This window comes from Dysidea avara, chromosome 10, assembly GCF_963678975.1.
Source record: "Dysidea avara chromosome 10, odDysAvar1.4, whole genome shotgun sequence".
NCBI lineage: Eukaryota > Metazoa > Porifera > Demospongiae > Dictyoceratida > Dysideidae > Dysidea > Dysidea avara.
Genome location: NC_089281.1, coordinates 21,257,994 through 21,285,101, shown reverse-complemented (window position 1 = coordinate 21,285,101; position 27,108 = coordinate 21,257,994). Strand labels below are relative to the sequence as shown.

The 27,108-nt window shown below is 37.0% G+C and overlaps 1 protein-coding gene across 1 annotated transcript; it reads right to left on the bottom strand.

Moving 5' to 3' along the window:
• Positions 1–1,725: 1,725 nt before the first annotated feature.
• On the bottom strand, positions 1,726–26,898 carry LOC136268422 (hepatocyte growth factor receptor-like). Its single transcript, XM_066063760.1, has 14 exons — positions 26,790–26,898; positions 26,151–26,231; positions 16,325–16,713; positions 16,237–16,264; positions 15,756–16,186; positions 15,072–15,210; positions 8,573–8,706; positions 5,931–6,032; positions 5,038–5,115; positions 4,762–4,973; positions 4,601–4,710; positions 3,638–3,797; positions 3,450–3,586; positions 1,726–1,911 (listed from the first exon to the last, which is right to left on the bottom strand). Exons 1-14 carry the CDS (start codon positions 26,813–26,815, stop codon positions 1,800–1,802), a joined length of 2,139 nt encoding a protein of 712 aa, XP_065919832.1. The 5' UTR covers positions 26,816–26,898; the 3' UTR covers positions 1,726–1,799.
• Positions 26,899–27,108: the final 210 nt, after the last annotated feature.

Sequence of the window (27,108 nt, the reverse complement as noted above, 5' to 3'; positions counted from 1 at the left end):
GGCAGTGTAGCTTAACTATGAAGCTATAAATAAGGATCTTTATATACTTTATAGTATATACATTTGGTAAAGGGCAGCTATTATTGCTGTGACCTTTTTTTTGCTCTTCAACTTTTAGCAAAGTGCACCCCCCCTTTCCAAACTCTGGATCCGCCCCTGGTTATCGGTAAGCAACTTCAAAGCTATTAAATTACAAATTATACAACGTACGTACCTATATTCCATATAAATCTACAGTAATTTATAGCAGATTTTAGTGGTGCAAGGGACAAAGAATGTGATTGATTGATTTTTGATTGATTGATTTTTTATTTAAGCTCAAGTACTCGGCATAGCCGTTCTTCCATACAAGAGCGTACAAACAACAAATCCAGAAAACAATTTACAAATACAGAAAACAATTTACAACTACAATAAACACACAGGTACAAAAGCAATAAGCAATAAGTAAACAAAAAAATACACATACAAATTACACATCATTACACAATAGTAAATCATACACTGAGGAAGGAAAAGTGGAGGACAGAGCAACTTCATCAGGCAGATCATTCCACCAGTGCGCAGCAGAATGTCTAAACAGTTTCTTAGTATAGGATAGTCTACAAAATGCTGGATGTACTTGAGTAGCTAGCTATAGCTACAATATATAGCTTCAGACAGTGTATGATCTGCCATGTAGGATGTCATGCAACATAGACAAACAATTGTCTGAGGCCTACTATAGCAAGCTTGTAATCACAGAGTCAGTTTCAAGTCACTTATAGTTACTAGTTAGGTCTGGGATTTTTCTGCTTTATGGCCTTATAAATTATTGTTAAGAATCCTGATTAACAGGATTAACAGGTTCCATTGTATTGTCTGGACAATAACTACTTTGACCAAACAGTTCCAGTAAATTTTTGAAGTATGGCTTCACTGGGATACTGTATGTTTACTATCACTGATGTATAACTTCATGAATTTTTACTTTGATGGGCTGTAATTCCTAAAACATGTACACTTAAAGAATTAATTTGTGTTGAAGATGCACCCGACTATAGAGATTGCCTGTACCAAAGTGAAAGTTTCTAGCTGCTCCGCATGGTTTTTACGATAGTTAATTTAGTTTGATTAAAGTAGTGTAACACAATTTTGCTTGAAAAACTTAGTCAATTTCAACTTTGGGCTGTAACTCCTACACTGCTTGATGAAATAGTTTAACATTTGTGTTGAAAATACACCAGGCTATGGTGATTATTATCATTCAGTAATTCCCAAAGTTACTCCATATGCATTTTTGACACACCCAGATGCTTTGTGCCGTATCTCTGTAATGGCTATATGTCAAATCACTTATAATTTGCTATACATAGAATTCATAAATGTACATTGCTTGTACCAAAATTTAGCTGCAATCGGTTTCATTGATCATAAGTTATAAACACAATTGATGTAGTTACCTCCATTTACCTTATAGTTTTTACTTCTGCATATATATATGATTTAGATGCATGTCACTGACTGTTTTATTAGAGTGGCTGTATCAGAGTTTAGTAAAGGAGCTAAGACTCCAAAGTGTGGGCTTCAGTCTTCATTGCAAAACATGTTTGCAAGAGACCACAACATAAAATTAATAAGGATTAAGGAAAACTTTTGTACATCCTTTACCTGGCCTAAGAATGTTCTGCAGTAACTTATTGTTCGTTTTTGACTTTGTATGCATCATATGCCATTTTATTATAATAAATCTTAATTTTCTGACTAGCTATAGTGTTAGTGTAATAAATGATACAATTAGACAATGTACAACCATTCAATTATGAATTATGTACATTAATTAGTTGAAGTTTATATATCTCTTCCACAAGTATTGAGAAAGTTGGTCTGTCATTTGGTAGATACTGCCAACACCACTTCATTATTCCGTACCTAAATATACATACAATGCTTAAATGATAAAATCACACTATAAGCAGGGGTCTAGGGAGGGAGGTTTCCAAGAATTCAGAACCACCCACCCTCCCCTGAGATTCCTAAGCTTTCAGCAGGAACCTCACACACAAAGTTTGGAATCATAAAAAGAAAAAAAAGTGTATGAGCATGCAGTATACACAAGTAACAAACTTATATTCATCGATTGATCTACACAGATAGAACATGAGCCCTCTTGAAACTTGCTTTTAAAACATTGAGATACTCTAATATAGCAGTCAAATAGAGCGTTCATATAAAGTATAGTACTCCCTCGACCTTAAACTATAGATATGACTGTTCTATTAAAGTATTTCGTCTAATCTATTAGAGTAGCTGAACAGGGCTCTGTATATAAATGAATGGGTTTTGATTATCTGAACACATCTTTTCACATCACGTCATGACTGAAAAAATATTCCTTTATTATTGTGGTGCATTTAATTTCAGTATTTTTCATTGAAGAAGGAATAAATCTACACCAGAAATCATTGTAGCATTATATACTGAATGTAATCTTACACTGTTAGTTTGAAGCATTTTAGTGATGGGAATAGATGGACCTCCTGTATCAATAACATACACTTGAGTGTACAAGCACATCCTCAATACCTTTTAGAAGTCAAAATGTTGTATTGTTTGTTCCAAAGCCATTCCATTTGTCAGTGGATTCATGCTTGTATGCGTAGGCCCATGCACTATTTCCCAGGGATTGTGTAAATTCACTATCACTAATTTATCCACAAAATATAGCAATTATGTTGAGTTTTGAACCATTAAACTATTTAAAGTCTCTCAGTGGGACCCCCAGACCTTCCTGGTCCCCCTCTACTTGTAACATAGTGTCGCTTTTGGAAATCTCCTTAAAAAGTCTAGTTATGTGCCTCTGATAAGCATGTGATTGAATGACAAAATTCTTGCCTGTGTTTCAATAATATGCATACATCTGTGTTACATATCGGTAAAGTGTATGGTCAAAGCAATGCCGCAATTTTTTTTGTATGGGGTTGTGTTAAATTTCAACTAAAGCATTGATCTGATTGTGTAAGTAAAGCATTGATCTGATTGTGTTCACCAGGGCTATTGTTCCTCATGCAGCTAGCAATAATTCTGTGCAAATATCAAAGTTTTGTGGCACATGCAATTGTACAAAAGAGAATACAGAGCACAGTAAGCTTTAGTAGCTTACATATGAAACTTACATTTGTGATCCACAGATAGAAGAAAGGTAATGTACCCACAAGACCTATTTAAAATCTAATAGAGCAGTCAAGCATATTCTGATAGTTTTAAATTTTTATTTACCCTCACAGTAGTTAGTAAAAATTGCTGTCTACCCTGCTCAAGTATTTAATGCACATTTTGTGGATTTTGTGGATCATAGTAATACTTTGCAGATAGCTTTAGTTTATCTAATAGAGAGGAAACACATGGTAAACTCTTTCATGGGAATGGCTATGAGCAAACTATACATGGCATTGCACATCATTACATACATTTCATCAGAACAGAGAGGTGGTTGGTCCAGTGTTCCTCCTCCCTTCAGAAAGTTGGCCATCTGAAGCACATTCACTGAAGGGTATGGCTCTAACCCCAATGAGAAAATCTCCCAACAGGTTATCCCAAATGACCACTGTACAGGAACAACAGCTCAGCATCATTTAATATTAATGTCTACACTTACTACATCTGACTTTACTGTAAACACTTTATCACACAATGCTTCAGGAGCTAGCCACTTTATCGGCAGTGGAGTATTGTGGGTTAGTATGTAGCAATCGGACACATTAATGTTACGAGCAATTCCAAAATCGGCCACTTTAACAGTCATGTTCTTATCCAACCTGTAACATATACAATTATTTCCTTTTCATTTATTAAGGCTTCACAGCACAAGTGTTGAAGGTCTGCTGGTCCTACAGCCTGTTTAGAGATGTTATATTAAACATTACTGAGATACATACTTTGTAAAGCAGCCACATAGGTAAATTTTGGCAGGCAAGTCTTTCAGTGATCAAAAGCCCAATAGTTATCTATTCAGTAAAGTTCTAAGTAATCAAACACGAAAACTATTATGCATGAGCAAAATGTGTAGTTTTTTTTTTATTTAGAGCATTGCAGCATAGCATAACAGGTTAAAAAGCACAATAGGATATTATTAACATACAATACATAACTATGTAGTTATATGACTGAAGTTGACAAGATTTGGCTTGCACACACAAAAAAAACTGTTGATAGACACAGCAATTTTAAGTAATTGTTTTTCCACTTATACACTAATATTTTTTATCATAAAACAGTTTTTGTCCAAACAACAGTTGAGGCAAAGAGTGGTGGGCTATGGCCTACTCATGCACAGGAGTAAAATGGGAGTAGCAGAACAAGTGATGATCAGAGGTTGAATATGAGGGTCCCCATCCATGTATGAGCTCTTCTTCAGGATTGCAATCTGATGAAAAATACTGGCAGCCCTCCCAAGACCAGCCTTTTGATGGTACTAAACCACCACTCTGTATTTAAAAAAGATCTACTCAAGAAGGTAGACCTAATGACATGCAGAGAAGATGAAATTGATAACTCATGAGTGTATGTAGAAATGCAAAATAGTTTGATTTTGTGTGGGTGAATACCATCTGGCCATTACATGCAATTCCTGGCAGCCAAGTCACGATGTACAAAATGTGATGATGAAAGGTAGTCCATTCCTTTAGCAATGTCACAGCATATCTTCATAAGAACAGCATCACTTAGATCCTGTAATATCGATTTAAGCAATTATTTATTTAATATAGGTCTAAAGTTTACCGCTGGAAAATCAGTCACTTCTAATGAATCTCTTCTCTTAGTTGTGACAAATGACTTAACATCACCATTATGCATATATGGTAATATCATCAGTGGCAAGGCTTCTCTTTGGATTACACTGACACCAATAATACCCAATACATTGGGGTGATCAAGTTGTTTAGCTACAATACATTCTTTAATGAATTCCTCTGTTTTGGAGAATGTGGTTGCTGTAAGAAATAAACACGATCAATAAAAACTTATTGCACAATGAATACGGCACTGCATATGTACCTCTTAGTGCTTTAATAGCAACATCAATGGATTCATCTTCCTTGATATAAACCCCTTTGTACACTTTACCAAATGCACCTTTACAAAGGAAGTAGGAGACATCTCAGACACTTATTTAATTTACAGTGAATCTATATGGGCAAAATTATACAAAAACTTAAAAGCGGTGTAATGTATTTTGTGGACTGAACTCATGGACTGGACTCACAGACTGGACTTGTAGACTGGACTCACAGACTGAGCTAGAAACAGCCTCTTAACAATAATCCAGACATTATCTAGCACTTGTAATGCTGAAGACAGCATCATGGAGCAACAACTGCTGGTACAGCTCTTCGTCATAAATCACGAAGGTCACTAAATTTGTATGACACTAGCTGAGCAATAGATTTGTAGGCTGCTACACAGCTATTCCTAGCCATAATCTCATGATAGTGAATGCACACCTGCAGATGGGTATAACTTATTGGTGGGCAGTACATGCTATGCAACTAAAATACTTTCTGGCTGTCTAAACACTAGTGCTAAGTACTGGAGCAGCAAAGGTACTAGTACACACGAGTGTACATGTTTTGTAAATAGTTTAATAAATTAGTACATGTACAACCTTCGTGACTTGTAAGGAAGAGGAGTATCAGCAGTTGTAGCTTGACAATGGTGTCTCCAGCATTGCAAGAGGTAGATAATATGGATCATTGTTAAGAGGCTGTTTCTAGCTCAGTCCGTGAATCCAGTCCATGAGTCTTGTCTATAAGTCCAGTCTGCAAAATACATTACACCATAAAAAACAGAACTTACAACAAAGAGGATATCTACAACAGCATATGTGTGTTTATAATTCTATACACAGTTTAGTCTAACTACAAATACATATGTGAATAATTAAAGATTACCTTCACCAATTGGTTCCTGTATAATCAAGTCATCATAGTCAATAACATGTCCCATAAGCTTCTTCTCAAACTCACCAAATATTGGATGAGTGACCTTCTTCACTATGAAAGTTACATGAAGTAAATGTAAAAGTATATGTTATGTGAATGGCTAAGCAAAACTCTGAGTGTTTCTTTCTTCATTATTTGTTTACAGTGAAAATAAACAGGTCATCAAAATTCAGTCTTATCTGTTGAATCTATTCAGCTTTAATGCCAGACAGTTTATACAGCAAAAAAATTGCTACACTAGAAACCAGCTAAACATCTATTTAAAATCAATCCATAAACAGAACAGCCTACAAAGTCAGAACTTGGCTCAGTGTGTTCACCATGAATTAGCAAATCCATCAAGACCCATATATCACAGTAACAAGCACAAAAACAATTTGTGAGCAGAAAAGAAATGATAAAGTTTGTTATAACAAATGCACAATACTCATGACTAGTGCTATGAACCTGCAGAGTCCGGTTATTGGAAGGTGAATAATTGGATATTGACTGGTTATTGTCTGATTGCAGACATTATAACATGCCTGCTGGAGCCTTAGGGTGGTACCATCAATAACAGTTATTACAATCACATATTTGCACATGCTTTGAGGTTATGTTATGATGTTAAGGGGGCAAGCAACTATGTCCTATGGCTTCTGTGAATAAAATTATGTGTTTTATATGAAGCTGTAAAACCAACACAGATACTTTTCTCCACCCAATGAATAAAACATGTTTTAGTTAAGACATTGAACTTCTGTATAGTGCAAATCTGAGTGAAATTCTCTGAAGTATGTACAAATTATGGCATGGTTACAAAGCACTGTAATTTTAACACTAAAATTGATTCTCCTCCTACAGCTAATTGTGAAACTCCCTAAAAATTCTTGTAGTGGCTTGTAATAGCATTATCTTTAAAAGTATGGAAACAGATTATTAGGAATGACTACTATGGCTTCAGAGGAGATTACTGTTTTTCATAGAAGATTTAGAGAGTTCAATAGCTCATTTGATAAAGTACTTCAAAAAATTATTTCCATACTTTTGTTACAAATATACTTAGGTAGCAGATGACAAAGTTTAAGCATAGAACTAAAACTGTGAGATTAGATCCAAAATTTGTAGATTTCTCCTTCTTTAGGTCTAAAATGCTAAACTGAGTCTTAAAGTCAGTACTTCTAACTGGAGATGGCATTCTTTAACACATTTGATACGAAAGGAGATGGAAAGCAAGCATAGATCAATGAAAACTAAGATTTTGCATGTGAAACCATAGGAATTAGTAGTGTGTCCCCTTGTAAGCAGGGGTAATTTATGATTTACCAAGTGGGTGGGCAAAACCGGTTTAAAGGCTTCTTAGCCAATAATTGGCTTGACCTAGACAATACCGGTTAATAACTGGTTTTTCCATACCGGTTCGCAACACTACTCATGACATGACTATACACTATAGCTGTGGGTCATGAGATATATAGGTATTATAGGTAGGTATATATTTGGTATATAGGTAGGTATATATTATTGGTGTTAGTGGAGAATTAGCCTATTCACACAGAGTAAAAATATCTGTTGTATTTTCCCACCCTATATACCAAAAGCCACAAATGACATCGAGTGTTTAGTATGTATGTAACTGAGTGGCAATATGCTGGGAAAACCCATCAAATGGAAAGCCATATAAAAGAAGCCAAATAGTCACCACAAGAATCAATTTTGTTAGATCTTGCGGTTACACCTACATAACAATAACACTGTGTGTAAAGCATGTGGCTTTGTTGTAAGAAAAAAAAGTCATTTTTGTTTAGTAAATTAGTAAAAAGACGTTCACCAAAGTAAGTAGAGTAGTGGAATTTAGTTTAAGAGGATTCGTATTCTTTGCACAAAATTTTGGAGACAAGGGTAATTTTTGGTTTTAGGATGACCCTGACTTCTACCAAATATGCACTTTTGAAAAAAGCTCAAATTGATAAACCTACACATTTACAATTGAAAATGGAAACTCAAGATCTATAACTACTGTATAGTGTTCTGAATCACTGTTTAAACTTCTACATTGTAGGTGCTCTATTACAATACACTAGTTGACTGCTCTATTAGAGTGTCTTGATCTACTAAAACTTTCTACTCAGATATGCTGACATCTTCAGGAGTAATATGTGACTACATGTATTTAGTTTATCTCTTCTAACATCACTATTTCAGTAGTTATATTACTTCAGATTTGTTCAGAAAATTTGGGGAGATAGCTGAACCCATAGTAATCACTTTATTATATTTTATATGGTTGCTATGTAGCTATTTAAACTTTAGGAAAATGCTCAATGCTGACACCTGTCCAGCAAGTGAAATATTATTTTAGGTCTACAAAAACTGCATTATAATAAACTATGGACCATTTTGCAAACTTCACCCTCCTATCTGCTGGATTATTTTCTATTAGATATATAAAACTATACGCACCCCCGGTGGCAAATTTTATAGTTTGGTTGTTTCTATATACTGCAAACCTACAATGCAAGTTCATACTTCCAAGGGGACTCCAGGAAATCACTCTCCCTATGCCCCACAAACATGCCACAGCTAGTCATATACATATTATATGGACTTACAAAATGAAGCGATGCGTTTTCTTAAACATAGCCTGCCACTAGCTCTACTATCAAGTCTGTGATACTCAGCTGACATTGTCATTGTTCTGTCATAACCAGGGTTGTTTGACATGCGATTTAACACCAGAACCAACCTATGCAGTCAAATAAATCAACATATGTTCACAACACATTATCATGATATGTTCACATCACATCATACAGTACGGTAGTACTGCATATTAGGGTCCATGGAGGTATGCACACTCCCACAAAAAATATAATGACCAGAAACCAGCCTCACATGACCTTCACAGTGCCTTGGCAATATTGGTAAGGTATAACCAAGCCCAAGTTTCTTCAAAATGCTTCCAATAAAGTTGCTACAAAATTAAAAGATATATATATTTTTACTGATTGACTAACTTACTAACTAATGTCTTCAGACAAGGGTAACTCAATAACAGCTAAGATTACAGGCTTGAATTGTTCACTGCTAAACGTCGCTTCAGCCTGACAGGTGTCTACCACATGCACAGGACCGTCCAGAGAATTTAAGGGGCCCAGGGCAAAGAATTAAAGTGGGGCCCCTATACATCATGTTATAATTTTATGCACATGATTGGTCATACCCCAAGTCTGGACATTCTGTATGCACACTCAGCATGCTCTATCTAGGGGGGTTTAGGGGCATGCCCTTTCCCCCCAGAAAATTTTTGAAAAAATTGTGCAATGAGATTGAATATTAGGGGTATTTCAGGGACTCAATTTGTTTATGTTCAAGAAGATTTATAAAGTTATAAATGTTAGTAGCCAGCTATACAGCTATATGTTTGTAACTTAGGATGTTACTTTAAACTGCAAACTACTAGATTTATGTTGTGTATGTTTGTTTTTTTGCCAGGCCAGCACCTGCATAAAATTAAATCATTATCATGCAGCTTTAGGTAGCTATATTAGCCACTCTCCTAGTACATTCTGTATATGTACAAGGGTATAGCCAGGATTTTTTGAAGGGGGTTTTCAACAGCAGTATTGAGTTACCAGAAACAGGGGTCTGGGGGCACAGCCTCCAAGAGACTTTCAATATTTAAAATTTTTAATGAATCAAAACTCAGCAAATTGTTATATTTTATGCAAAAAAAATAGTACATTAATTATAATTGCATAATTATAAGTGCCCCTGGGATGAAGCTAGTACTACCTAATGGAAACAGACATAGAGACGCATATAGACATCTATAAATTTTGGGAAAACTTTCCAAATCGCACATTAGAAGTTTCGAGATCAAAGGTTTTAAAGAATTCAAGTCAGCATGACTTGCCAAGGATAACTAGCACGCATATGAAATTTACACAAGAGTTGCATCAATTTATTACCTTTCAGACCACTTCCAGTACTTGGCTGCTTGTAGAGTTTCCCACCAAATAAGATGAGCTGTTGGACAAGCAAAGTAGTATCACGAGTGCTCACAAAGGGGTGGGGGGTGGGCAAGAAATAGACTTATGGAGGCAGACCATGATTGAAGCCCAGACCCGAGATTACAGGGCTGTGCTGATATGCACCAAATAAACAGAAAAAACATTTGGCCAACATTATCTGGCCACCACCAGCAAACCACTGATTCTTGCCAAGCCAGGCCCTTCACAAAGCCTGAAACCACCATTCAAACTCTCCACACCACCCAGAAAAGATGCCTGTTAAAACCAGCCTAGAGTAGTTTGAGTAGTACTGAGGGTCAAAACTAGTAGTATGATAGTGTAACTATCCACTGGTGGTGTTAGTTTGATATTGCCTGATGTGTGATTTGGGACGGTTTTGTTAAATTTAGTCACAAATGATAATTATCCCACTGGTATAGAAGTCATGAATCCACTGACACAAATGGAATGACCTACAATCAAAACATTATAACTACAGTTATGCATAGTATGGATTTATTTTACATGCCCAAGTGATAAAATACTGGAGTTCTATATCTTTAAACACTGCACACCAAAGCTATAGCAGTATAAGGTCATGCTCATATGATGTTAGAATATCTGAAAAACTCCACTAATGAAGTTCATATGAATATTTACATGTATGTTCTATTGCAGTACACCTGGCTGCTCTATTACAGCATATCAATCTTTTAAACAAGTTTTCAAGAGGGCTCATGTTACCTCTGTAAATCCTTCCCTGAAAGATGAATGTAAGTTTTATAAATTGTTGTGCTGTTCCATACACACTGCAGGCTTCAGTTGTCACAGTTGATAGGCACGATGTCATATAAGCACCTAATTAAAATTGTATTTATAGACGCAAAGTCGATCCCGTGATTATGAATCATGGCTCCTACATATGATGCCAGCTGCTAGGCACCAAGCACCAAGACCAAGTGCTACTTTTGAATGTTGAAGACATTGGTGACATGTATGTTATAAACGTTCATAATAAATTCAGTTTTGAACCTGCATAGCTAGGGGTCCCTTCCAGGCTGGGGCCAGCTGGTTGCCCTCCTCTCTGGGCAGCCCTGCACGCACATGCAAACTTACCTTTGTCCTCTTTGTGTCCCATTTCTTTTCACCGACAACACAAGGGGTCAATTCATGGTAGCACATCGTGGCTTCCTTGTGGCTTTGCTGACTAGCCATCAGGTGTATTTTCTGGATTGATTGTAGAAATGCTTCTCATACTGTCCTTCATTTGAAATGCTGTGTAACATAGCTGAAAATGAAGCAAAATGACCTCTTCACTATGGGACACACGTATCGACACAAATTTAATTTTATGACATGTCTTTCTGCAGTATGCATGTGTTCACCAGTCATAATTACATCACAAAAAAGTCAACATACAAGTACAAGGAAATATGAATTCTAAATTTTATTAGGATCATAGAAATCTCTAATTCGGCCAATGCTATAGACTGAATTAGGGATTAAATATCCACTACTATATCTGCAGCCTCCCTTGTTTCATTTCTATTATCCCTGATCAAACTTAATATGTGACCAGATTTTACAGAACCGATCCAAATCGCACATCAGGCAAAATCAAACTAACACCACCAGTGGATAGCTACACTATCGTACTACAAGTTTTGACTCTCAGCACTACTCAAACTACACGAGGCTGGTTTTTACACACGTATTTTCTGGGTGGTGTGGAGTGCTCAAATGGCGGTTTCAGGCCTTGTGAAGGACCTGGCTTGGCAAGAGTCAGTGGTTTACTGGTGGACAGCCTTATAATGTTGGCCAGACGTGTTCTCTGTTGATTTTGCTACATATCAGCCACTAAGGAGCCAGCACAGCCCTGTAATCTCGTGTCTGGACTCCAATCGTGGTCTGCCTCCATTTTGTGGTCTAACTTTTGCCCTCCCCGCCACCCCCCAGCCTCCACCCCTTTGTGAGCACTCGTGATACTACTTCACTCGTCCAACTGCTCAGATTTTCTATCTTATTTGGCGGGAAACTGTACAAGCAGCTACAAGTACTGGAAGTGGCTTGAAAGGTAACAGATTGATGCATCTTTTGTGTAAATTTCATACGCGTGCTTGCTATCCTTGAAGAGTTATGCTGGCTTCAATTCTTTAAAACCGTTTATCTCGGAACTTCTAATGTGCGATTTGGATCGTTTTTCCAAAATCCAGTCACATATTAGGTGTTACCATTTGTAAATACTTATGTTTAACTATAGTGATGAGCAGACCAAAGAGTGAGGGGGCCAACTTTGGCAAATGAACAATAGATATGAATGTTATTCATGGGGTCATATTATGGAAGCTCTGAGATACATTTAGATGGTTTCACTAGGGTTTTGCAAACAAATTAAGTAGCTACTTACAGCTTTAATGAAATGCAAAGGGGACTGATCTATTAGAGTAATTGACTGTTCTGTATAATAGTATCCACACAAAAACAGTCAAAAGCTGTGAAAAAATGGTGTGGCTTTCAATAGCCTGGATGAAAAAAAGTTGTGAAATCAAACTGGCAGCCAAGAAATGGCTGCAAAGATGATAATGCTAATAAATGTTAGCATTAACATCGTTGCAACCATTTCTTGGCTGCCACCCTTGATTTACACATTCATTAGCATTAACATGTACACTTTTGATTTCACAACCTTTTTCATCCAGGCTACTGAAGGCTGTGCCCTATTTTGCAGCGTGGCTGTTTTTCTGTAGATTAATTTCATTTCTCTATATGGCTCACCTTGGGTTTTTGTTTTTACCTACAATTCTTCTTATCATAGGCACAATGATGATGATTGTAGACAGAAGTTATAAACAATAATATTATTATAGTGCTCTAATAGAACACACATTTTTTTTGAGGAACGCACATAGAATGTTCTAGAATTTCCACTGCTAGATCTATCTGATCCAAAACAGCCAAACTATGAAAAAGGGTGCAGCCTTCCAAAAATAGGCTAGTATGAAAAAGATGCGATATCAAAGGTGGTGGCTGCAATGGTATTTTAATGTCATTTAATTGGTATCATTGCAGCCATTTCTTGACCACCACCTTTGATATCACAACTAGCCTATTTTTGAAAGACTGCACCCTTTTTCACAGCTTGGCCATTTTGTCATTTCTTTTTGCATCTGTGTATGCTGACTTTTGTCAATCCATTTTTTTTGTCTACAGGTAAGCAGAAGAACTAGATGATAAGTGATGTTTGTACTATAAATTTTTGTATTATTTTGTAGCTTTATACTAGTTGTTGAATGTTGTATGTGTTGAGGGATCTCAAAATGTGTTTATTACATGCATGTATGGTTGGTTTTCCCTCATTATTTTCCATTATGCTGGTACCTTGTTAGTTTACTGACATAGGGTGACTTGTTACATAACTGAACACTGTACAAGGTCGTATGTATAGCTGAACTATCTACAGGCTGACTTTTACATGGCTGAACGTTCTACTGGGTGACTTGCTTGTAGCTGAACTCTCTGCATGGTGATTTTATTGTAGTTGATCTCTCTACAGGGTGACTTATAACATAGCTGGATTCACTCTACAAGGTGGCTTTTTTGTAGCTGAAATCTCTACAGGGTCCATGACTTGTTTGTAGCTGAACTTTCCACAGGGTGACTTAAAGTGTACTTTATGAAATTTAAAGTACACTTTTCTTTTGATCTTGCCCACGCAAAGTTCTATAAGTAGTTATACTGATAGAGTGTGCAGGGAAATAAGGTACTATATATGACTTACTTTTCCACTGTGTATGACTTTTCATGCCATGCACCATACTTTTCTCATTGTGCACTTATACCTTAAAAACAAAACAAAAAAACACTAACACAGTTTCTTTTGTATTTACACAAATGTCATTGGGTATTAGCTCTTAAGCAAGCTGATGTTAATAGGTAGGATACACTGGGTACATAATACGGGTAGATGAGCAGACTATACAAGCAATAATGTGATATATTGTACCAGCAGTGTTCCCACAGCCATTTCTAATAGTGTTAAATCCTTATCATACTAATATATTAAAAAATTAATGAAGTAGAGATCCAGGGATAAGAAGTAGTGAAACAATAGATAAATGATGGTATCAGTGGGAAAATCCCTACATTGGCATGTTACAATTATTTTGTTCAATGCCAAAATAGGGATTTTCCCACCGAGCTATGCTGTAATACCATTACTTATCTCTTGTTTCACTACTTTCTATCACTTCGATCACTACTTCATTTTTAAATTAATAATTTTTTTACTAGTTTACTTTTTTCATTGTAGCATACACAGCTATACAAGTGCGACTGTTCTATTAGGGTGACTGCTGTATTAGAGTATCTCAAGTCAGCCTTCACCTACCATCACTATTTGATATTTTCATTGTGCTAGCATTATGAATGTAGATAGACCAATAATAAGGGGTGTGGTAATCATGATTGAGTAAATAGATTAGTAAGAGGTATGGTCCCACGCTTGATTGTTATTAATCAGCCAAGGTCGTTAATGGGTGTCAAGTGGCTTACCCTGTGGCCATGACTTTTATAGCGTTTTTCAAAAATCATGCATAACTTCCTTGTTCTTTATCTGATGTGTATTAAAATTAGACTATAAATGTGCCATATTACGCCCTCCAAATTCAACTAAAGTGTATGAATTATAGTGATATTTCTAAGTGTTGCAAAAAGAAGATGAAGAGGAAATAAGATGAACTTTATTAAAGGTATATATCTAAGTGATGGCTGGATGTGCCCTCCCCTGAAGGAATTCTTCCATAGCAAAATTAATGGTAAATTTCCATTCGGGCACTATTGGGCTACAAATGTGTGAAAATGGTGTTTTTGTTGGTTCCCATAAAATAAGAACTTGTCTGTTGTGTACCTGTACTGACTGTACTTGGCTGCACGATATACTTGATTAGAATGGTTGACTGCTCTATTACATATCTCAATTTTTTTTTGCAAGAATTCAGAAAGTGGGGACCATGGCTCCCCCGTTTCTACTGCCTATGAATAATACTTTAATAAAATATAGTGCATGTACATGTGCTGGACGCTTTTAATATTAACTCACTCTTTTTCTCTTTTTCTTCTTTTCTGTTCTCTTTTTCTCCAAATACATGTGATTACCACAACAGCAACAAGAATACATATGATCAGTGATAATAAGCTCACTCCAATGATAACACCAGTGTTGGAGCCATCTGTGTCATCTGTATAATTTTTAACACAGTAACTTGACCAAATAAAATGTGTGTGTGTGTGTGTGTGTGTGTGTGCGTGTGTGTGTGTGTGTGTGAGTGCGTGCGTGTGTGCATGCGTGTACATAAAATGCATAAGACATTGACATATATCCCATACTTTACTTCTTGTTATTGTTTACGTCATGAAATAGCAATGTACCATTTTCAACTTATTAATTTCCAGCAGATAGTGCAGCAACAGTGCAAAATTTCTACTTTCAAATATGTAGATGATCACATAAGGATGTTCAATAATGGTGTCATTTACAGAGTACAGTGAGGCAACCTTTCATTTCTGGATTGGACTAAAAAATTTATACTTGAATATGAAATACCCTAGCAGCAAGTTGCAGTGTGGAGGATTAGCTACATTTATACAAAGGGCATGAGTGTTTAATAATTTAGGATCACTTGTAATAATTTAAAAAAATCAAGGCACTATTAAAGTTCTGTGAAGTGGAGCACAAAAATAAAAGTATGTGTACTTGTACACTTGAATACATGCCATAGCTTACCATCACGTAGAAGTATAACACAAGTATCAGATGAAAAGTAAGACTGTGTATAGTTTCTATAATAGGTTTTAGCATTGCTACACCCAAAACCTCTAAAAGAATCGGTGAGGAATGATAATTCATCCAAGGTTCTGTTTAGTTCATTTGAACAAGCTGCGGCAGTTCTGTTGAAGAGTTCACATGATTCTTCACATGGTAAAAGAAGCTTAGAATCTGCACAAGGTGGGAAACTGTAGAAACAGATTCCCCACAGTATTAAGGTACTGCAAATTTGATTTACGCTATTTGTTAACTTCTCATATTTCTGCAGATTTACTGAAACCGTGTTTAAAGAACCAACAATGGCAGCTTGAGAATCAGCAACATCAACTGCATAATGTGTAAAATTTTCCAGTCTTGTACATAATTCAGTCTTTTGTAATGGTAAACATCTGCAGCAAAAATATGTAGAACTTAAGCTTTTAATAAAATATATACTTACTGTACATGATCAGTACTGCTAGGTACAGCTGTGACAGAGAGTAAAAGTAACTATAAATACAACTTTACAGCTAGTCTAATCCACTCACCAGTCAAGTTAGTACAGTTGTTACTAACAGGAATATTATGGGGTAGGGAACAATCATCTTCTATCATTTCATCCACTGATGTGTTAAGATAACCATCAACTATTAGTAAATTTAACACATTTCGTAAGTCTTCCACACAAATTCCACTTCTTAAATATTCAAAACATGAGTTGCTGCATATCGGAATTATAATATTATTTTCACACGAAGGAAATAAAGAATTACAAAGGAACTCCAACACCCTGTCTCTACAGAAACTCCCACTAACAGTACTAGTGACACTCATCAATATGGTGGTGATCTGACTGGATTGGTTGGGAAAATTGTAAACATCACTGAAAGTGTAATTAGAACATTTTGTTGACTGATCTTCAAATGAAGTACACGAACTAATAACATAACATATGCACCAATAACATACCATTTTGTGACTACATGTAACAATATATATGATGAGGGGCAGAAAAATGCTGAGGCAAACATTAGGTGGAATAAATTACAATTTATAAATTTAAGAGATGAACATTAGACTATATTAATATTCAAGTTTAAAATTTAAAGCAAAAAGCAGCTCCAAAGAGTACTTCAGCTATTAGAGAATTTTGGTATATCCCTACTTTAGAAATGTATCATGAATCCAAAATAGCTTGGCTATAAAAAGGATGTGTTAGCAGCGGAAAGAGCTGATATATCTGGAGCTGCCAAGAAAGATTGTTAATACAACTAATATGTAAAGTTTTAATATTGGACCTTCACTATTGCTCATATTCTACACTTGGTCTTTCTTGGTGGCCAATTACTAGCCAATTAAGAGTTAAAGGTGATTAATTAGGAATGTAGCAATACTGAATGTAGAATTTATTTATTTATTGAGGCTTTTCAGTGCAAGAAGGTACAATGTAAGAAGGTGAGCATGTATTACAATGACAAATAATTGATATGAAAATGCACACTGGAATCCTGTACCAGTGCCCAAAAACAAAAGTAGTTATCAAGACACACGGTAGTGTGTCGTGCGGCCCAAGTAGCCGGCGCGCCACACCGTGAGTATATTTACAGGAAGAAAGTAAACGTGATTTTCACACCTTTGTAGCTCCGTGATTCCTTATCCTATTAAACCCAAAGTTGCTACAGAAATGCCGGCGAGGTAGGGGAGTCCACATACCAAATTTGAAGAAAATCGCTCCAGCCATTTCCGAGATACGAGCGGCCAAAGTTTGGGTTTTTTTCTTCGTTTTTTTCTTCTTCTTTTCGCACACTTTGCAAAATCCGCAATAAAACACGAATGCGTGCTTGGATCGGGCTGAAATTTGGCACACTTAAAGGGCTCATTAAGGCGAATCTCAGTACCAAGTTTGGTAGGAATCCGATGAACATTCACGGAGTTATGACCGATTATCTGCGTAAAATAAGGTCGAAGGTCTGTCACGCCCACAGGGTAAACCGCTTGAAGGAATGAGCTGAAAATTACTATGTAGATGGAGTAACTATCGTAGGAGTGCCTTTTTGTGGTTTGAAAGGAATGCAGTTAAAGGCCATCGAGATATGACACAAAACCCAACCTATGTCACAATTACGCGATCGACTTTTATGAATAAAAAAACTATTAGTTTTCACGCCTACCAGCCAAACCGCTTAGAACAGTGAGCTGAAAATCGGTGTGTAGCTGGAATAATTATCATAGAAAGTCCTTGCAGTAGTACAGAAGAATCGGATTACAAACCACTGAGTTATGATTCCAAAGCCAACTACGTGTAGCATATGCGAGATCGAGATACTCTAATAGAACAGTCACCCTAATAAAGCATTCAGCTACGTTTATAACTTACTCCATTATAGAATTTCTTTGGCATTGCAAGTTATTCTGTAGGGAGTTCAGCTACAAACAGTTAATCTTATAGACAATTCAGCTACAAGCAAGTCATCCTGTAGAGAGTTCAGCTACAAATATGTTGCTGTAGAGATTCAGAACATTATAAGTCACACTGAAGAGAGTTCAACTATAAACAAGTCACCTTGTAGAGAGTTCAGCTACAACAAGTCACTCTGTAGAGAATTCAGCTACAAACAAGTCACTGCGTAAAGGGTTCAGCTACAAAAAAGCTACCTAGTAGAGAGTTCATCTAGATCAGCTACAAACAAGTTACTTTATGCAATGTTCAGCTACAAGTAAGTCACTCTGTAGAGAGTTCAGCTACAAACAAGTCACTCTGTAGTACAAACAAGTCACCGTGGAGAGAGAGTTCAGCAACCAATCAAAAAACCACCATGTAAAAGAGTTCAGCTATACAAACAAGATATAACTCTATAGAGAGATCAAGTAGAAACTTAACAGATCACACTGTAGAGAGTTCAGCTAGAAACAAGTCATCCAGACTGAGTAGAGAGATCAACTAGAAAACATCACCTTGTAGAGAGTTCAAATCACCCTGCAGATAGTTCAGCTGCAAACAAATCACCCTATAGAGAGATCAGCTAGAAGAAGTCACCTTGTAAAGAGTTTAGCTACAAAGAAACTACCATGTAGAGAATTCAGCTATGAACAGATCATCCTGTCGAGAGTTCAGCTAGAAACAAGTCATCCTGTAGAGAGATCAACTAGAAGAAGTTACCTTGTAGAGAGTTCAGCTACAAAGAAACAACCATGTAGAAAGTTCAACTGCAAACAAATCAAACTGTACAGAGTTCAGCAACAAACAAATCACCCTGTAGAGAGATCAGCTAGAAACAAGTCACCCTGTAGAGAAATCAACTAGAAGAAGTTACCTTGTAGAGAGTTCAGCTGCAAACAAACCATCATGTAGAGACTTCAGCTGCAAACAAATCACCCGGTAGAGAGTTCAGCTAGAAACAAGTCATCCTGTAGAGAGATCAGCTAGAAGAAGCTACCTTGTAGAGAGTTCAGCTACAAAGAAACCACCATTTAGAGAGTTCAGCTGCAAACAAATCGAATTGTAGAGAGTTTAGCTACCAGCAAATCACCATGTAGAGAGTTCAGCTAGAAACAAGTTATCCTGTAAAGAGATAAGCTAGAAGAGGTTACCTTGTAGAGTGTTCAATTATGAACAAACCATCATGTAGAAAGTTCAGCTGCAAACGAATCACCCTGCAGAGAGTTCAGCTACGAGAAGATCACCCTATAGAGAGTTCAGCTAGAAGAAGTCACCTTGTAGAGAATTCAGCTGCAAAGAAACCACCATGTAGATAGTTCAGCTGTAAACAAATCATCCTGTAGAGAGTTCAGCTACGAACAGATCACCTGGTTGAGTTCAGCTAGAAACAAGTCACCCTGCAGAGAGATCAGCTAGAAACAAGTCATCCTGTAGAGAGACCAGCTAGAACAAGTCACTTTGTATGTAGAAAGTTCAGCTACAAAAAAACCACCATGTAGAGAGGTCAGCTACGAACAAATCTCCCTGTATAGAGATCAGCTAGAAGAAGTTACCTTGAAGAGAGTTCAGCTACAAAGAAACCATCATGTAGAGAGTTCAGCTGCAAACAAATCACCTGTAGAGAGTTCAGCTACAAACAAATCACCCTCTAGAAAGATCAGCTAAAAGAAGTCACCCTGTAGAGAGTTCAGTTACAAAGAAACCACCATGTAGAGAGTTCAGCTACAAACTAGTGACCTTGTAGAGACATCAGTTACCTTGTAGAGAGTTCAGCTACAAAGAAACCATCATGTAGAGAGTTCAGCTGCAAACAAATCACCTGTAGAGAGTTCAGCTACAAACAAATCTCCCTGTAGAAAGGTCAGCTAGAAGAAGTCACCTTGTAGAGAGTTCAGCTACAAAGAACCATCATGTAGAGAGTTCAGCTGCAAACAAATCACCTGTATAGAGTTCAGCTACAAACAAATCTCCCTGTAGAGAGATCAGCTAGAAGAAGTTTCCTTGTAGAGAGTTCAGCTACAAATAAATCACCCTGTAGAAAGATCAGCTAGAAGTAGTTACCTTGTGGAGAGTTCAGCTACAAAGAAACCATCATGTAGAGAGTTAAGGTGCAAACAAATCACCTGTAGAGAGTTCAGCTACAAACAAATCTCTGTAGAGAGATCAGCTAGAAGAAGTTACCTTGTAGAGAGTTCAGCTACAAAGAAACCATCATGTAGAGAGCTCAGCTGCAAACAAATCACCTGTAGAGAGTTCAGCTACAAACAAATCTCCCTGTAGAAAGGTCAGCTAGAAGAAGTCACCTTGTAGAGAGTTCAGCTACAAAGAACCATCATGTAGAGAGTTCAGCTGTAAACAAATCACCTGTATAGAGTTCAGCTACAAACAAATCTCCCTGTAGAGAGATCAGCTAGAAGAAGTTTCCTTGTAGAGAGTTCAGCTACAACAAATCACCCTGTAGAAAGATCAGCTAGAAGAAGTTACCTTGTGGAGAGTTCAGCTACAAAGAAACCATCATGTAGAGAGTTCAGCTGCAAACAAATCACCTGTAGAGAGTTCAGCTACAAACAAATCTCCCTGTAGAGAGATCAGCTAGAAGAAATTACCTTGTAGAGAGTTCAGTTATAAAGAAACCACCATGTAGAGAGTTCAGCTGCAAAGAAATCACCATGTAGAAAATTCAGCCACAAACAAATTGCCCTGTAGAAAGATCAGTTAGAAGAAGTTACCTTGTAGAGAGTTCAGCTACAAAGAAACCATTCTGTAAAGAGCTCAGCTGCAAACAAATCACCTGCACAGAATTCAGCTACAAACAAACCACCCTGTAGAGAGATCAGCTAGAAGAAGTTACTTGTATATTGTTCAGCTACAAACAATTCAACCTATAGAGAGAGCAGCAAGAAGAAGTCACTTTGTAGAGTGTTCAGTTACAAAGAAACCACCATGGAGAGTTCTGTAATAAATATATGTATTATATATATAATTTGTACATTTACTGATAAAATCAGAAATATTTAAAGTACATCTGCTTCATCTTTTCTCCTTCCTGTAGAAAAGAAAAAAAGACAGGTTAAAAAAGTCCCAAAGCCGGCCTATGGCCGGATAAGCCGGCTTTTGGGTATACAAATACAAAAAGAAGTGAAATCTAATCCAAAACAGCCAGCTGTAAAAAAAGTGTGCAGCCCTCAAAAAGGCTATGGTGAAAAAAGATGTGAAATCCAAGGTGGCGGCCAAGAAATGGCTGTGATGGTAGGTTAATGGTAAAAATTTTAATAACGGCAATTTAGATGAATTTTTTGCCAAGACCAAGCGGCACAAAATTCACCTGAATTGTTGTTATTAAAATTTTTACCATTAACCTACCATCACAGCCATTTCTTGGCCGCCACCTTGGATTTCACATCTTTTTTCACCATAGCCTTTTTGAGGGCCGCGCACTTTTTTTACAGCTGGCTGTTTTGGATTAGATTATAATTAAATTACATAAATATGTAACCCAGTCTGGGAAAACCTGTCTTATTGCCTATTTAAAGTATTGAGAAATGCCAGTTTTATGGTTGAAGCTATGTGTACCTAATTTTCACACGTTTTATATCAATTCTTTACCTTTCAGAGCATCCACTGTGCAAGTAACCAACAGCTAGATTTCCTGGAATTTTAGATAGTTTTTAAACCGAGGTTGACTGTACCAGGCAAGCTCTAAAAAATACGGAGGTAGGGGCCCCAAAGGAGGGAAAGAGGCTGTTTAAAAAGCTGAAAAGGAAGGTGTAGGGATAAATAAGGCCAATTTATGGGCCATTCAGGTCTCAAAACTGGCTAAAATGAAAGCACATTTACAGCACAGGCCTTTATTCAACACCATGGTACTGTACAGCCAACCCCAGGCTGGCTAGAGCTCCATTAGGGTCCCAGACCACTTGTACGGATCGCCACAGTGCTTGGAAAAAATTATCCAGCAAAAGCAGAACACTTAAGTCTAGCTGATTTTGGAAATGAAATTTGATAGTTTATTCATGTAGCTTTGTGTTAACGGTGAAAATCAAATCTGCTGACATGGGCAATAAGACCGGTTTTCCCTGACCAAGTCACAAATTATTGATATAACTACAGGTACTACAGATGATCAAAGTTCATAATGGGTTGACTGTTGGCACAACTGCCACAAGGACAGAGGTAACGGATTTTATGTGGGTCATCGGAACTGAGAATGCTGGTAAGTCAATTATAAAAGTCTAGTGTTCAAACATCTAGTTAGTGAAATGTATCCAGTTACCGATATAATGGTATGCAAACAATTTCAATACAACTAGTACAAGGACACTAATGCAATGCCGTGAAATTTTGAAGTGCCAGTAAAAATACATACTTGCGGCTGAAGGACTCATCTCTATCATCACAAGTATAGACACTTTCACAAGTCTTCCTCCCAGCAAAGTTCCCAAATTGAAGCCTCTGAAACAGGAGCAAGAAAAAAAGTAGTTGGAAGGGAAGGGGGGCAACTTTGGCTACAAAGTTACCTAGTAGACAGTGTTGAGAGTAACGCGTTATTTATGTAACGCGTTATGTAATATTATTATTTTTGTGGTAACTAAGTAATATAACGAAATACGCTATAAAAACGGGTAATATAACTCAAGTTACTTTACTTACAAATGTAACGCGTTACCTAAGTAATATAGTTACTGTAACGAGTCTAATATTACATAACATTATTACTACAAGTAACAAAGTTACTAATCTCGTTAGTAATCCACTGAGTAACGCCTAGCCACAACGAAGTACTGAAGCCTACTGAATGAAGCTTATTCACCAGCTTCTTACTTATAACCAAGATTTGCACATTGTCCAACAATGCAATCATGTCACGTGATAAGGTGGTAGTTTCACACGTGACAGCTTAAGGCTGTGGACACAAAGTAGTATAATATGTAATATTATTATAGTTACTTTATTTTATGGGTAATATGTAACTGTAACTAAATAGTTAAGTTGCAAGTAATATGTAATATGTAACTAGTTACTTTTAAAAAGTAACTTGCCCAACACTGCTAGTGGAGCAATGGACGTAAGGGAATGCCTTTAAAATCCAGACAAAAAACTCTGAAGTTGCAGAGAAATTTAGTAGCAACTTGTTAAAGCATGTGAATATTCTTTAGAATGTTTGGCTTCTCTATTAGAGTATCTTGATCTGCGTACAAGCATTGAGCTCCACATGCCACAAAAGCACTGATATAACAACATATGTCATTCAGATCTGATGTGCAAAACTACACATGCTCCATACTACACATTCTCCTCTGTGTACCCTACAATAACACACAATAAACAATCTACTCACAAATGTGTGCACAAAAGTTAGTGTCCAGTTTAAGCAGAATCATTCAATCTAGCTGGACCATTATGGATAATAATTAATTGAAGAGGATGAAACTGACTGAGCAGAAACAAAAGTTCCTACAGGAGCAGACAACAGTGTTTCATTAGTGTCAAATTGTTCTGGAGAGTTAACAGCTATTGCAGAAGATTGTTCTACATGACTACAGATTTGATCTCAATGTCACCGAATTTCTTTACCATTCTGTAGCCTTAATGGGTAGGAAACAGGACCAGAAGCCTTTATAATCCCACTTATATCCTTGTACATAATTACAAACCAACACTGGTGCATTATTGGCAAACAAACAAAACATTATATGGAACTGTATGAAATTTCTTTTGAGCAAGCTGTATACTTTCAACTGTGCAGCAATTTCTGTTTAGTAGAAGCTTATAATTAGCAGGAGTGTTACCCCTAGGGCTGTGAGGGGTAGTTAACCCTCGTGGGTTACTGTAGTTGTCTTACTTGATAGGGCTCCAATAAGATATCAGCAAGTCTGGATTTAACAACTATGTGCACAATTTGACTTGTGAAGGATCAGGAGCCTGGTTAGGCCAACACTCTTTGTATACCGCCAATGCCATTATTGAGAGGGAGGCCCCAATATCAACTTGCATGCATATTTTGATAGATACGTTGTTTATTCTGACCTGTTTATGTTGACCACAACATTCCAGGAGGTTATTATTATTATTAGCACTTTACAGTGACCAGCACTGAAGGTCTGACAGCAACATGCGCTGCAGCTTTTAGATTATCTAACCTAACAGGAACTGGAGACTTCAAATGATTTAACCTAGCTAACAACAAGGCGAAACAGTAAAGGACCAAAGGTTGTTTTCTCACTGTGAGTATGAATGCTTTAAAAGGACTCTAGGTTTAGCAGAATGGAATGGTGGACTGGAATGGTGGACTGGATAATTCACCTAGTGGTCACCTCTTTATAAAGACCACCTCCTAACAAAGACCACTGTAGAATGACAGTTTAAATTTAATGTCTGACTGCTACCTTCTTGTTTAGAGTGTATTCCCCATAGGATGATCAACTTTATAATTATGCACCACATTCCAGAAAAGCCAGAACAATCACTGATATATTACAGTACAGCGAATAATACCCCCACACAAAACTGTACAAAAAGGTACTATCCATGGAAGTAAAAGTAATTAGCAACTAAAGGAGCTGATATTTAGTGCGGCTGAGAAATGATTGCTAATTCAACTATCATTGGTCCTTTATGATTGTTAATTCAACTATCATTGGTCCTTTATCATTGACTCATGTAGTCTTTCTATTTAACCCTAGTCGGTTAGTTAGTAATTTGGTTGCTTTTTTCTCTGCTACACTGACTATTAGGTGGTAGTCAATTAGGGTTAACAATAGGAATGCAGCAAGACTGCATGAAAAGGACCAATATTAGACTTAAATTATAGTTAGTAGTATTAACATCACTCTTGGCTGCAGCTCCTTTAGTCGCCAGTTACTTTTATTTTCATGGACATGCCTTTTTATACAGCCAAGATGTTTTTGCATGGGAGTAATAATTATTCCTGTATTATATATCCAGAGCTTGTCCTCAAGTGCCACGTTCAGTCAGATCCATAACTGACTACATTGTGCACTTCCTTTCTGTCTGTAGTGAGCAATGCTCCTTCAACTGCTGTTCACAAAGCCAACTTTTGCACTTTTAGCAGGACAATTATTATCACAGTTATCTGCTGACACCCTTGGATTGTACTGGATAACACCGGCACAAACTGGTTTTGGACAATAGTAAGTCATCATGTGCATCCATCTTTACATAAACAGGAGAGTGTGCATAACAAAAGTAACATCATCAATAGGAATCTGACATACTATATTTGGCAGCACAAAAGTGAGTGAGTGAGTAACAGCATGTAGTACAACACAATAATTAATAGTAACATAAATAACATTTATCTCTTAAGGACAGACAGAACGTAGCCCTCTTGAAAGTTAATCAAGACACTCTAATAGAGCAGTCACCTATATACTCCAATAAGAAAATCCATTTTCAATGTGAAAGGGTTTTATAGAGTGTTGAATTTCAGGGGTTTGTTGATATTTCTAGACATAGCAGTATAAATGTGGCAATGAAAAACTGAGTATGAATTAGATACAGTCAGCAGTATTTTTAGTTATGCGTGGGAATAGATAGACCTCCTGTATTGTATCATGCACTTCACATCCTCGATACACTTCACTGTAGTTAGAAATCAAATGAACACTCTTCTTACAAATCATTCCATATTTTGTCAGTGGATTCATGTCCCTATATGTTGCTGTGTCCCAGGGGTTATGCAAGTAATACAATTAACCATCACATTATCTCATCTATAAAATATAGCAATCTGTTGAGCTTTGGACCTTTTAGGTATCTCAGTGATCCCTGCTACTGTGCTGTTGTTGGTAACCCTCCCTGCCTGCATATCCCCATTATTGAATTGGTAATAGCACATTTAAGTACAGGCCGTACAGTTAATCTGACATAAAGACAACTACGTACCGGCATACAATGTGTGTATTACTACTTACCTTGAAGAATTCATTGTTATACAAGGATTAACCATCGCCATCACTATCAAACAACCTGTCATCAATTTGTATGTGTTCATTCTGCAATGACAGAGTATGCATGCACATTTGAAGATTCATCTTGCTGCCATAGTTACACATTCATAACTTATGTATTCTGTATGTGATTAGGATGACAGGCTTCATAGCCCGGCATAGGTATCTTATCTATTAAAAAGTCGATTCGGCTGTATTCTTGGGTGTCATGGCTTACATATATGCAGCAACAAGCCACTGGTAAACCCCTTGATAGTCTCCAGTTGCTGGCAAAATTAATCAGCATATAACACTTTAACCATTTGCCTTATTATGTATAGATGACACATACAAGTGCTGTGTGTTGTATAGGTAACATCAGTCTATTCATAGATATTCAATCTATGGTCTGTAATAACTAGCAAGACTGGATCAACCGAAGTTTCCTGACTTAACTTCTGACCTCACTAAATGCTGGTCTACTAGATGCTTAAAACATTGAAAAGCTGTTACTCTCAGTGCACAATTGATGAAAAAACTGAATGCAAGGCTCAACTAGCGTTTGGTGGGCATTGACGTTACAAATGCAGAGAAACAAACACATCATCAAGAACTAACGACAACCTTAAATCCATCGTATCAGCGCACATAAACTAGAAGTCAATCTGGTGATCAGCGTGTTATAGCGACCTCACACTATCAGACAATCGATTGATGCTGTGCGTGGGTGAGTTACGACGTGGGAAGCCTACCGTGTCACGAGTTACGAAGTGGGAGGTCTACCCAGTATGTAAAATGGTTTGGCCGGATATTCACTCAACACAGATATTGCAGCAAGCAGCAGCAGCAGCAGCAGCAGCAGCAGCAGCAGCAGCAGCAGCAGCAGCAGCAGCAGCAGCAGCAGCAGCAGCAGCAGCAGCAGCAGCAGCAGCAGCAGCAGCAG